A 13,016-nucleotide genomic window follows, 5' to 3' on the forward strand; every position below is an offset into this window, starting at 1 on the left:
CAACATGAGTTCTCCAAACATATGTAACAAACACTTGTAACAAATGAATAGACAGAACGTATATTTTACAAGAGTCTACTTTCCTGATAATAACTATACGAATAACAAAACCTGTGGTTGACATTGAATGTTACGAAATTTTTAAACAGAAAATTAGTTGCTAAAATAAACCCTATGGTAGTAACAGCAGCATCTCACTGTGCATTACTTTACCAATGTAACACAATAATCCAAAATTATTTTCAGGAATACTTCGTGAAAAAATTGGAAACTTGGGTCCGATTCAGATTCCTGGTGGCAGTAAAGTCTGCCAACACAAAGGTTGGCCCAAGGATAAACCAACCAATGTTAAACTAATGGAGGCGTGGGAAGAACTTAATTCATAGATTGTGGTGTATTGTGATTGTATTTTTGTAATTATTCTTGATTAAATGCAATTGTGATTTTCTAGCAGTATCAACCACACGCACTGTTTTGTATTTTGTGCTAATAAAACATTTCTTAGAAATCATGTTTGGTGGTAAAAGGGATAATTTTTGATCAGTTTTGTTTTCAGTAAACTGATACACAATAATCTCCCAAAGTTACAGGATTTTTATGGTAGCCACTATGGCGCGCCAAATTTTGTTAAAAACTAATTGCTCTCTGCCAGAGTTCGTCGTTTTTACAAAGCAAATTGGTGTGGTGGGGTATATAGTAGGAAAAAACGTGTTTTAAACAATTAACAATGGTCTATGGGAGTCGTGAGGATGCAGTTTTATAATTCTTTAAACATTCTTTGTTTACTACGAAATAGGACGAGAAAATAGAATGAAAAGGTGTCTCATCTTCCCCCACCCCACTATATAGGAGTGCAGGATTACCCATGTTCGTTTCTACAAAAGATGAATACAAGGAAATACTCGTGGACGAAATTGGAAGATCTTTTCGGGGATTCGAACCCCCCACCTCTGTGTTACGGTGTAATCAAAATACTCTCCGTATTTCTTTATTTTTTTAGTATAAAATTTAGTCTAAAATTTGCAATAGGTCATTCCCGTCGACCAAAACATAAATTTCATCTTTTTATTTAAAATTCAGCCAATATCGCCATAGAAACAATTTTTCGAACCCTATGATCTCCCAAAAACATTTTCGGGGATAAAAATGCTTTTGTATAAATAAAAACACTGGCAACACAACTCGCGTTCCAAGGCGTTGAAACGTTAATTACCTCCCCCGCTTTGCGCCGCTCACAAAACAAACGTTTTCCAACAACAGTTTTGACACAACGCTGCAGTTTGTTTGGAGTTGGTTGAGCAACTAATTTGGGATTTTATTTCAAGGCTTAAGTTAAGTATTGCTTTCTGATTAACAGAATATTTCATTACTTTTGCATATTATCATATCACTAACATGCAATGTTATATCCTACTTTATGACAGTTTTGTGCCTTGCGTTTAAACTTTATTCTAACATTAACTTATTTTATCATTCTTATTTCTTTCAGAAATTACGCGATGATTTTTTATTACGTCGTCACAATACACGTCACTCGCGGTTTACGTCACAATCGCTGCAGTCGTTACGTCATATAAAGCCTAAATGACATCGTGTCATTACCGCGTCGTGTTCGCCATTTTTTGCGTTGCAACGTCACAATGCGGTTTGTTCCACGCGTGCGTTTCGCGTTTGTTTTCATGGGGCCCCATGCGCGTTCTACGTCGACGCAAGGCACATTACTTGTATATTCTAATTATATTTGCGCTATGAGCGCGAAGCAAGAAGATCAAAGAATTGGTAAGGTATAAATCACATTTGGCATTATTACGTACATAAGCTCTTTTCTAGAAACTTCGATGATGTAACGTCACGAAGTGGTGATGACGCAATAGAAGAACCTGCTTCGTAAGTCTATCGTTTCATCATTTTTTTTAAAAATAACTGTTAAATTTTCTATATTTTTAGAACCTGGTATGTGACGTCACAGAAGATCAAACCGACCTTGATACGAAAGAAGAATGAAGGTAATTATGACGTAATAATATACAAACCGATATTAAACGAATATTATTATTTCAGAAAAGTCAGCGAATAAAGCTGCCGAAGGAAAACGCAAGGTATTGTAATATATTTATCATTGTTTATTATTGTTGTTATACAAGAAATATATTTTGATTTCTGAAATTAAATGATATCCTTTGTAATTTGAAATAAAAAAGTAACAAAATAAACATCGTCTGAACGTGTGGTAAACAGGTATTGTGACGTAATTAATACGCTTGTATTACAGACGAAGAACAAAGACGAAGACGCCGATAAAGGGTACACGGTTTGAGGTTTGAGTATTATAAGTATGAGTTGTGTGTTGTATGTGTGTCTTGTCTGCGCTGCTGTATTTTTTTTCTGCTGGACCTAATGTTGCCAGCTATTTTTAATCAGTCACTACTATAGTGCATTTTGCATGTCTATGAAATATATGCAATGAAAATATGGCGAACATCTTGCTGGATCAGATTTTGTTGTTGTACACTCTATTGGGTACTTCGTCTACAAAGGTCGAACCCTTCAGCGATTCTGTGTTTTCTCGATTTGCTTTGCGAGAACTCTTGTCTTGGTACACATATACTCGAGTAATATCAACGCGCAGTATAATATCTACATCTTCTTTTAATTCCCTTAAAGCCTAATAAAGTTAACAGCTATAATTTAAAGCCCCCACACTGTTAAGTTAACTTATTTAACACAACATCGCGTATGGCATAATTGGGACGATGGCCACGTCACAATTACGCTTTACGTCGATGCGGTGGGTCAGCAACGTCATGACCCTGCGTTCGGTGCGGTTACGTCACGGTCGGTTTAGTTACGTTACAGCTGCGGTTTTGTTACGTGGACGTCGCCGCTTAGCGGTTCGTAACAGCCACAGTATGTCGTAACGGTCGATGCGGTGCGTTAACAGCCGGACGATATTATATTGTGTGAAGATACGACGAGAGTATCGCGGTACCAAGATGTTTTCTCAATAAGCGGTCGGGTGATGCGGAGCTGTTGTTGGCTTCGACCTCTTGCGGTCGGACATTCAATATGGTGTACACTGCAGATGATTATCCTTCAGGATTTGAACCATATTTTATTTGTAGATGTTTCAATGATTATGTTCGCGTTAATTACTTTTTGACTGCGTCCCCTTTTTGTATGATTGAGCTGTTGTGTTTGTTGCATGTGTGGCACATGTATGTCGCTGCACTCGTTGTACTATTTTTGTCTTTTTGTTGGTGTGTTCTTTACTATTTTTGTCTAATGGTTAGTTTAACCTTGCTTGGGTAAGGTCTATCCAGCAAAGGGTTTCTCACCAGAGTAGAAACCCACTACCATTGGCTGGGGGCTTGTCGTGCCGTAGTGGCTTTCCACCAACGCCAGCCACATGAACTATAAAGGTATTTTAATCCTGTTTTATTTTGCAGAACACCTACACTATAATTAGTTGTTTATGTGTTTTAATTCGTATATACTATAAAAATAAGTGCACGACTAACTGGGTTTTAATGACATTGTTTTTAAAATAAAACAACACGCAATGTTACATCGTTGCCGCCATTTTGTCAAGACGGACAGACATATTATTTAATTGTCCCAAACGTGTGAAATGACATCACAATGAAGAGGAGATATGACGTCATGGCGTGTTTTGCATTATCGTGACGTCATAGCCGTTGCCGATCTGTCCCACAGAAATAAAAAAGAGTAGAACGCACAACTTCCCAAAACCGTGATATATTCTTTTTTCTATTCACGTGACCGCCAACTCCGTCCCCATTTCGCTTGGTCTCCATTGTAAAAGATAGGCACACAGTGATTTTAGGAGGTTTTAGCTGTTTATTTTAAAAACTACACCAACTATTCCAGTTTATTAGGCCAGTTTAGTTTTTGGTAGGTTAACGCTTACACTTTAGCGCTTGTTTGGGAAAATTAATTATTTTATAAATTTAATTAAAACGTTCAAACAAACGGTTTGATAGACATATATATATGTCTGGAAATATTTATTTGTCCTTATAAACTTAAATTAAGTCGAAAAAACGAAGAAAAACTACATAAAACGCCCTGGCTTCCATTGACTACTATAGTAAACGGGAACGAGTCGTGAAAAAGAGAGTGTATCGTGCTCTCTCCTTTACCGATATTGGAGATGCGCGTTCTATTCTTTTTTTATTTCTGTGGATCTGTCCCCGAAAGTTATATTATTTCTATGCTGATATTTTTCGCGCTAAATCTACAAGTTTTATTTTTCACAGAAACTTGTCTAATTATTTGCATTTATCAAGAATTTTGTCGAATTCTGTGTTTATTTTAATTATTATAAAAAGCTGAATGACGTAAAATGTCGAAGTCGACGCCTAATCTACCATGGGTGGAGAAATATCGACCAGAATCGCTCGATGACCTGATTTCACACGAAGATATTTTGAGCACAATATCTGGATTCCTTGCGCAGAATAGACTTCCCCACCTTCTGTTTTATGGACCACCAGGTATAAAACAATGCATAGGATTTTACTTCACGTATTTGTGTTTGTGGCAAAGTGGTTAGAGCGCTGTAGACGTTAACACACAACACCAAAGAGAATTCTGACAATAATATATTACATTGTTCCTTGTATTGAATCACTTACGGTCATTACTGATACGGATTCAAGCATTGATTAGTCTTTTAATATCTTGATGGAAAATCTACCTTAACCCTAAATGTATTGGTTATTTTACCAACACTATATACATGTAACCTTTATACTTCTTTCCAGGCACGGGCAAAACGTCCACAATACTTGCGTGTGCGCGGAAGTTATATTCGACAACCCAGTTTAACTCGATGGTTCTTGAACTTAACGCTTCGGATGATCGAGGGATCGGGGTCGTGAGGAACCAAGTAAGTTGGGGTGGAAAGGAAAATATAAGTTTCTGTGGCCAAGCTGTCCCATTGTTCATACCTGGCCTTCTGGTGTTTGTTGTCCCATTTGTGTTTGTTATTGTTTGTGTTGCATCTAAAATAACAAAACTGTCAACATATTTTTCTATGTGGCTGAAAATTTAAAAAACCCATTAGTGACCACTGGGTTAGAGCAATTGTGGTTAAGTATCTTGCAAGACACATACGCCCACAATGGTGGCAGCATCGAGTCTTGAACCCGTACCCTGTTCATCCCCAGATCTTAAGCTTCGCGAGCACTCGTACAATCTTTAACAAAGGTTTCAAGTTGATTATCCTCGACGAAGCCGATGCGATGACGAAAGATGCACAGAATGCGTTGCGGAGGGTGATGGAAAAGTTTATGGAGAACACGAGGTTTTGTCTCATCTGTAATTACTTGACTAAGGTGGGTAGGGGTCGTGTTTTATGTTGGTTTGGTTTAAACAAGCGATAGTTTTAGTAGATATAAACTGAAACCCAGGAATTAATTGACAAAATCTCAAATGATATAAAAACAAATGGAATTTTAAAAATAATAGAAAATGACATTTTGTTAAGAAAAATCAAAGTACATAATACACTACAGTTTGGAAACAAATGGCTGATTTATTCGGCCATAAAAAGGAGATCAGTTATTTTTGATATCCCTATAGATTTTGGTGTTTAATATTTTTAATGCATTTCATACAAACATACAAACATATTAATCCACCAGATTATTCCTGCCATCCAATCACGATGCACCAGGTTCAGGTTCGGACCGTTAACCACCGATAAAATAAGTTCAAGGTTGGAATATATCATCAAGGTTGAACAACTTAATGTCACAGAGGACGGTTTGAATGCTTTGGTGACCTTGGCCAACGGTGACATGAGGAAAGCTTTAAATATTCTACAAAGTTCATCCATGGCTTATAACGAGGTGGATGAGGATGGGGTTTATAAATGCACAGGTGGGTGGGTGGGTTGTAAGGGTTACAAGCCATAGACGTTCTTTGTTAAAATCTGGGGTGACAATTGTGAAAATCTTCCGGCAATTGTTTGTTTTGTAATTTAAATAAGGTCAACATTTCATCAGCAATGTGGCAACACAACAATAGGTTTTGAAGCAAACTCTGATAACGCGTTTAATATATACCAGGTCGGCCAAGGAGAGATGATATCAAGAAGATTATGAAATGGATGTTAAATGAAGATTACACGACCGCGTATCGATCCATCATGGAACTAAACATGACCACCAGCATGGCTCTGCAGGATATCATTGAACAAATCCATTTATTCGTGCACGAGGTTCATTTCCCCGTGGCCGTGCGGATTTATTTGCTGGACAAACTTGCGGACATCGAACATCGACTTGCGTCGGGCACGAGCGAAAAGTTACAACTTGGTTCGTTGGTGTCGGCGTTCCAACACGCGAGGAACATCGTGGCAGCGAAGTAAGGTTTGTCGCACGCCCAACTTTTACATTTCCTGCACAAAATTTAATAAAATAAAATATGACAAATATGACACTCTTATGATGATGTCATAATAAGTCATCCCTTTGTTGATGACATCACATTGTGTATTATGACACAAAGTTTGAACCAGTTTGACTTTTAGGCCTTTTCTCATATTTGGGGTTTTCCCTCCTTTTGTTCAGCCATTGTTTACGAGCAAAATCTTAATTACAACTGAATAAACATCACAATGGTTTCGTATTCAGTTACTTTGTTCTATTGTTACATTACAGTTGGTTGTAAGCGACGTCTTCGTGTGGGAGGAAATTTATTTAAAGTCAAGGAACAGGTGTTTGATGCCTCAGTGTTGTAAGCCAGCAAGGGATTTTTATCAATCATGATAATTATTTAATTTAAAACTGTAAAAAAAGGAAAGCAAAAATGAAAGTTGAACAGTCAAATGAGTGATTGAATGTAACTTATTTATCCTCGCATGACGGGGCAAAGTGTTACATCACAAACGCGTTTATGAGATTTTGACGGGGCAACGATAGTAGCCATAACTATGGTGTAGAACGTAATGTTTTAATTTGTTTAAAGTAACAAATTTACGATGAGATATTACAGTGACTACTCGTGTGTGGATCTTTAGTTTGTGCAAGGTTGATATTAGAAATAATGGGTGTCTATTATGATTTAAGGTGATCTGTGTGTAGAACTACATTTGGTTGGGGCAAGGTGGAACATGTTTTCGTACACTTTTCTCCTCCCATTTGGTAGTAAACAAAGAATATTTACAGAATAGTATACCTGTCTCCTCACGACTCTGAAAGAGCGTTGTTAATTGTTAGGAAATATGGGATATTATATGCTAACGGTATTACGGTAACCATCTTACCCCACTACTATATAGATGTAAGTCGAATAGTTTTCCTACGGCAATGCATTTTCATAAACGTGTTACAACGACTGTCTTTTTACCGCTACTTCCTTTCGCTATTTGTTTATTACACTACTTTGTTTCCTATTTATTCAATTTCTTAGAAAGCAACGTCACAACTGTTCAGGTTTTGTTATGAATGGAAATAAATTACCGGCAGAGTTAAAAAAGTTTAACCCGCAGCAGCTTAGATATAATTCAACCACAGCAAACTGATAAGTTGAGGGACCTTAAATAAAACATTGTGTAAAAATAAATTAATACTTGATAATCTATTCAACTGTGACTCGTATATTTTAACCTGGAATCTTGATATAAAGATGTTGGAATTCGTGTTGGTAGTTTCGTTTGTTGGGTTGGTATCTTGTCAAGGTGAGTGTTACGTCATAGTTACGTCATAACCAACCCATTATCTACAATTCCCGTACATTTAAACATTCTATGTCGTCATAAAAAGTTTACATTCGAGAACTTATAAATACATATTGTGACGTCATAAATTTATATTAAGGTTGGTTTATGTTTGTAGCAACCATTCCTTTCACTAATATGTAACATCTATATTTGGACAGTGCTGGTTTAGAATTATGACATCACTAACCCTGTTATGACGTCACATACGCCCATTATTACAGATCCAAACGTCTATTGGTCGATGGACAAGACGTTGGGGAACCAAATTACACCAGACATTGGGAATGTGACGATATTTACTTTCAATACAAGTGGATCATGTAATGTATTGTTGTTGTTGCTTGTACCATTTACTCGGTTGAGGTATAACTATAGTATACTGTTGTCACTATAGAGTAGACTATATGGTATAACCTTGGCTGTGGATGTCTTGCTTGTTCGCCCACAACGGTAGCAGCACCAGCAAGATTCGAACCTGTATCCTCTGGGTAATGGACAAACGAGTTGTTTAAAATAGAACACCCGTGTGTCTTTGCCGCCCACGCGTGGATGGATAAGTTACCATATTTCGGAACTTTTGCTCACTAAAACTTTTGCATTATTATTGTTTACAGTCGTGAACGGTTACAATGGCAATGCGTTACGTCTGTACCAAACAAGCGACACATTCAATGGAGTCGGGGCCGTTGCGGATGAGTGCGTATTCGAACCAGCCAACCAATGCAATGGAGGTATGTGGCATTACATGGAACACCACGCTGTTACAACAACACTTTTCACTCCCCAGGATTAACAGCAGCCGCGTGGTTGCGACCGCATGCGTGGTCAGCATCAGCCAGACTCTTCGGCACCGGTACAAGCATATTGAGTATTGTCGGGTTCGCGATACGGGTGCGCTCATCTTTTTTAACACGCGAGTTGTATGGGGAAGTCGTTCTAATAAACGGTAAGTATGAAATATTTTTCATATTTGTTTAATTATATTAACAACACTGTTTTTTCCTGACGTTTTCCGCCTTTTTACTTGTCAAAAGTTACCGACAAAGTTACATACGTGGTAACTTGTAAGCAACACGAGGTGTATGAAACAGAACACCCGTGTGATAACGGCTGTCGTTTTCCCCACCACATGTGAAGATACGTGACTTTCATTCACCCATTCATCCACCCAGGCACTTTGTCCACTGCCACCATTGATTTGGATCTTGTACCATTGGACACGTGGACGCATTTAACCATGGTGTGGCATGAAACAACTGGTATAAAGGTGAGTTGGCTTTTATTACAAATCCGGTTTAATTTAAAACTGACTTCAACTTTACTGTACGTGCTGTTTAACCGACACTTTTTTCTGGATGGTTCGCTGAAGGGCCTTACATATAAAATCGCATTTAAAGGGATTAATTACTATGTTACGTAACCTCCTTTATATATCTTTACATTAGATGTACATCAACGGCACCGAACCAACTTACATTAGCCCATCAGCGTCATCTAGCGTTAGTGGTCTTTTATCTTCTCTCCAGCATTTTACTTTCGGAGTTTCCTCACAACTTGAACTCGATTTCGATGAAGTAAAGTTATGGTACAACCCACTAACCCCTACCCAAGTAATGCGGGGTAAGTTGAACTGCTCGTTTATCATCATGGGTGGTCACTGTGTATGGGGGGTTTGTGGAATCTTGGGTTTATTGCGGGTTTTGTTTCTTTAACAGCGGTCACCAATGTACCAACAACAACAACCGGACTCAATGCTAACTACTCCACAAACAACAACAACAGACTCAATGCAAACTACTACACAAACAACAACAACAGACTCAATGCAAACTACTCCACAAACAACAACAACAGACTCAATGCAAACTACTCCACAAACAACAACAACGGACTCCATGCAAACTACTCCACAAACAACAACAACAGACTCAATGCAAACTACTCCACAAACAACAACAACAGACTCCATGCAAACAGTAGGACAAACAGCAACAACGAATACTTTACAAACAACGCCACCAATTATTATAGTTAACGGTAAGTAACCTGAGGTCTTGGTTTAAATACTATACAAGCCTTAAGCTCCCACGTTCAATGTGGGGTCGTATTATGTTCATGATAAGTATGCAGGTTTAACATCTTGGGCGTATGTGTCATTGGGCAAGACACATAACGACAATTGCTCCAACCTAGTGGTCACTAATGGGTTGTCCAAATTATCAGCCAAACATAAAATAATCACCCACAAAGTTACATATGTGGTAACTCATAATAAGCGGACACGAGGTGTATGAAACAGAACACCTGTGTTATAACGAATGCATGTCGTTAACCCGCCATGTAATGATAAATAAGTTACATTCCACACCTAACACTAAACCTCCAACAGGACGTGCATGCGACTCACTTTGCCTGGGACTCGCCATCGGCCTTCCTTTAGGCTTGATGTTGATTGTTCTTGTCGTTGTGTGTTGTTGTTGTTGTCGAAACTCGAATGGTTGTTGTGCTTGTTGCTGTGGTGGTGCAGGGGGCGACGACGATGACGAAAAAGAAAGAGAGACTGACACTGCCCTATGAAACTGCAATGACGTCATTTGCTTGTTTTTTATGACGGCATTATTGCTACATTATGACGTATTTTTATTTTTATGACGTCAGTTTTGCGCTTTTCTTATCGCCCGAACACTCGTTCAGTGTTCCTTTTTTGTATATTTCGTCACTGTTATATGTTCATTGTTATAAGTATGTTTCGATCTTCCTCAACGACCTCAGCTCGGTTAAGTCGCTTAAGTTCGCTTCGTCGTTGTTGTAACTTCTTAAACCGGGACAATTTATCATTATCGTCGTCCATTTCAGTAGTTTCAAATAAGTTTTTTTATTCAAATGTACAGGTTCGAATGAGAAGCCAATATTGCGCTATTGTAACAATGTGTATTTCTACAAGTTGAACCGGGATGTATTGAGTTGGCATGTCTTTTGTCATTACCAACAAAAGCACAATTACAAAGCAATGAAAAGCTCGTGACAAATGCCTTGTGTGAATCGTTGCTGTATAGCGTCATCCGTCATTAACACGATTTTATTCTATATGGGTGAGGTCATTGGCAGAGACCCTATCATTATGCTAGAGTTGGTCCATTTTATATTAACTGCTTTTGCACGAATGGTTTAAGAGTTGAACACACAGGGCGGAATCTGCAAAGACAATTAACACTAAATAAGAATTCAAGCGGACATAACTGACGTCATCGCAGTTTCATTCGGCCGTATCTGTTTCCCTTTCATTGCCGCCTACATCACCAACACAACAACATTTCTATCCACAGCAACAACAACATACAAGAACAACAATCAACAACAAGCCTAATGACAACAAGACTACTGCCGCTGCCAGGAAAAGTTTGTCCCATGCAGGTCCTGTTGAGTAATGTTTAGTGTTAGTTGTTAAGAGTATGAGATATAATATGTGCGCCTTTACATTTAAGCTGTTACACCTTCATATATATATATGCGCGTTACACGGCACCACATTAAACGTGGGGGCTTAAGGCTTGTAGTAATTAAACCAGGATAATATAAGTTTCATACCGTTGAAAAACGAGTCCCTTGTTGTTGTAGTACGAGGTGTTGTTGTTGTTGTTGTCGTCGTCGTGGTTGGCGAAGGTGTTTTCGTTGCTGTCGATGCACTCTGTACATTGGTGACCGCTGTTAAAGAAACGAACCCGCAATAAACCCAAGATTCCACAACCCCCATACACAGTGACCACCCATGATGATAAACGAGCAGTTCAACTTACCCCGCATTACTTGGGTAGGGGTTAGTGGGTTGTACCATAACTTTACTTCATCGAAATCGAGTTGTTGTAACGAACTGCCGAATGTGAATTTTAGCTCGTTTAAACTGGTTGATAAGCTGACGCTAGATGACGCTGGTGAGCTAATGTATGTTGCTTCGATGCCGTTGATGTACATCTAATGTAAAGATATTAATACCAAGGATAAAGCACACGAACCCCACTCACCTTTATACCAGTTGTTTCATGCCACACCATGGTTAAATGCGTCCACGTGTCCAAAGGTATAAGATCTCTATCAATGGTGGCAGTGAATCTGGTGCCTAAACATGACGTTAGTTACACGAGTTTGAAGCTTGACATTGTTACAATTGCGGGCGTGTTGTGTAAACAAGACAGTCAACAACAAATATAGTTCACATTGTCAGCCATATAGAAAAACAATCATCCACAAAGTTACATACGTGGAACTTGTAAGCGAGCACGAGGTGTATAAAACAGAACACCAGTGTCATAATGTCGTTACCCCGCCATGCGATCGACTGTAAATAAGTTACATTCATCCAGTGAAAACTCAATACAATTCACTAACCACTAGACGATATGACGTCAGCAATTATCTCTCGTTGAAATATTGACGTTCGCGGATAAATGGTGAATCCGGGGACCAATAGGGGGGGTTTACCCGTTGTTATAACGATTGTATCAGCAGCCCACGCATGCGGTCGCATCCACGCGGCTACTGTTAATCCTGGGGAGTGAAAAGTGTTGTTGTAACAGCGTGGTGTTCCATGTAATGCCACGTACCTCCATTGCATTGGTTGGCTGGTTCGAATACGCACTCATCCGCGACGGCCCCGACTCCATTGAATGTGTCGCTTGTTTGGTACAGACGTAACGCATTGCCATTGTAACCGTTCACGACTGTAAATGATTGTGACGTCACACCTCACTTTATTATACCGATATATTGTAACAAATCACAATCAACAACAACAATACATTACATGATCCTCCAGTGTTGAAAGTAAATACCGCCACATTCCCAATGTCTGGTGTAATTTGGTTCCCCAACGTCTTGTCCATCGACCAATAGACTTTCGGATCTGTAATAATGGGAGTGTGTGACGTCATAAGATGGTTAGTGATGTCATAAGCGACAAAATGCAGACCATGACGTCACGTATTCTAGTAATATACTTGTGACGTCATGATTATTCTACTATACACCACTACCTGTACATCCGGTCAACTCAACAAACAAAACCAACAACAAAACTTTCATAATCGCCACCACTTGAGCTGCCATTTTTTTCTTTCAAGTGAAAACTTTTGTAAAACAGGCGTTTATATATTTTGTTTGAATTGCGTTCCTATATCTGTGTCTGCAAAATGTACATTCGAAAAGTACAACTTAAATAATGCAAAACGCAATGTTAGTTTATACAAACTTGAGTGAACTACTTGCAGTCGAG

The 13,016-nt window shown here is 38.7% G+C and overlaps 4 protein-coding genes and 1 long non-coding RNA gene across 5 annotated transcripts in view; 3 read left to right on the plus strand and 2 right to left on the minus strand.

The window, feature by feature from the left end:
* The window catches only part of LOC100179587, a gene marked incomplete at its 3' end in the record, with an annotated part of 59,311 nt that extends 59,106 nt beyond the window's left edge, over positions 1 to 205 (minus strand). Inside the window, 1 exon segment of the mRNA XM_026839108.1 lies at positions 199 to 205. Within this exon segment, the coding sequence (XP_026694909.1) occupies positions 199 to 205 (7 nt within the window).
* A 1,589-nt stretch (positions 206 to 1,794) lies between these two features.
* LOC113475200 lies at positions 1,795 to 2,311 on the plus strand. Its single transcript, XR_003396950.1, has 4 exons — positions 1,795 to 1,887; positions 1,948 to 2,006; positions 2,062 to 2,099; positions 2,273 to 2,311. It is a non-coding gene; the product is annotated as an uncharacterized LOC113475200 (long non-coding RNA).
* A 1,939-nt stretch (positions 2,312 to 4,250) lies between these two features.
* LOC100179093 (replication factor C subunit 5) lies at positions 4,251 to 6,658 on the plus strand. The gene is made up of 5 exons (XM_002129674.3): positions 4,251 to 4,514; positions 4,785 to 4,909; positions 5,190 to 5,357; positions 5,667 to 5,904; positions 6,093 to 6,658. Exons 1-5 carry the CDS (start codon positions 4,364 to 4,366, stop codon positions 6,392 to 6,394), a joined length of 984 nt encoding a protein of 327 aa, XP_002129710.1. The 5' UTR covers positions 4,251 to 4,363; the 3' UTR covers positions 6,395 to 6,658.
* A 2,959-nt stretch (positions 6,659 to 9,617) lies between these two features.
* LOC108950434 lies at positions 9,618 to 10,764 on the plus strand. The gene is made up of 2 exons (XM_026839107.1): positions 9,618 to 9,784; positions 10,137 to 10,764. The coding sequence occupies exons 1-2, from the start codon at positions 9,643 to 9,645 to the stop codon at positions 10,322 to 10,324; spliced, it is 330 nt and encodes a 109-aa protein (XP_026694908.1). The 5' UTR covers positions 9,618 to 9,642; the 3' UTR covers positions 10,325 to 10,764.
* On the minus strand, positions 10,495 to 12,941 carry LOC100184590. Its single transcript, XM_026839106.1, has 8 exons — positions 12,778 to 12,941; positions 12,549 to 12,647; positions 12,349 to 12,465; positions 12,134 to 12,292; positions 11,770 to 11,864; positions 11,545 to 11,719; positions 11,336 to 11,452; positions 10,495 to 11,164 (listed from the first exon to the last, which is right to left on the minus strand). Exons 1-8 carry the CDS (start codon positions 12,848 to 12,850, stop codon positions 11,064 to 11,066), a joined length of 936 nt encoding a protein of 311 aa, XP_026694907.1. The 5' UTR covers positions 12,851 to 12,941; the 3' UTR covers positions 10,495 to 11,063.
* Between the last annotated feature and the right edge of the window lie 75 nt (positions 12,942 to 13,016).

The sequence above is a fragment of the Ciona intestinalis genome, unplaced genomic scaffold, assembly GCF_000224145.3.
Source record: "Ciona intestinalis unplaced genomic scaffold, KH HT000152.2, whole genome shotgun sequence".
Lineage (NCBI taxonomy): Eukaryota > Metazoa > Chordata > Ascidiacea > Phlebobranchia > Cionidae > Ciona > Ciona intestinalis.

Coding starts and splice junctions, on each gene's coding strand:
- LOC100184590 (XM_026839106.1), bottom strand. CDS start 12,850: ATGGCAGCTCAAGTGGTGGCGATTATGAAAGTTTTGTTGTTGGTTTTG. Junction 11,453..11,544: donor CCCTACCCAAGTAATGCGGG/GTAAGTTGAACT, acceptor TTTCTTTAACAG/CGGTCACCAATGTACAGAGT. Junction 11,165..11,335: donor AAGGGACTCGTTTTTCAACG/GTATGAAACTTA, acceptor ATTACTCAACAG/GACCTGCATGGGACAAACTT.
- LOC108950434 (XM_026839107.1), top strand. CDS start 9,643: ATGCAAACTACTCCACAAACAACAACAACAGACTCAATGCAAACTACT. Junction 9,785..10,136: donor ACCAATTATTATAGTTAACG/GTAAGTAACCTG, acceptor AACCTCCAACAG/GACGTGCATGCGACTCACTT.
- LOC100179093 (XM_002129674.3), top strand. CDS start 4,364: ATGTCGAAGTCGACGCCTAATCTACCATGGGTGGAGAAATATCGACCA. Junction 4,515..4,784: donor TCTGTTTTATGGACCACCAG/GTATAAAACAAT, acceptor ACTTCTTTCCAG/GCACGGGCAAAACGTCCACA. Junction 5,905..6,092: donor TGGGGTTTATAAATGCACAG/GTGGGTGGGTGG, acceptor AATATATACCAG/GTCGGCCAAGGAGAGATGAT.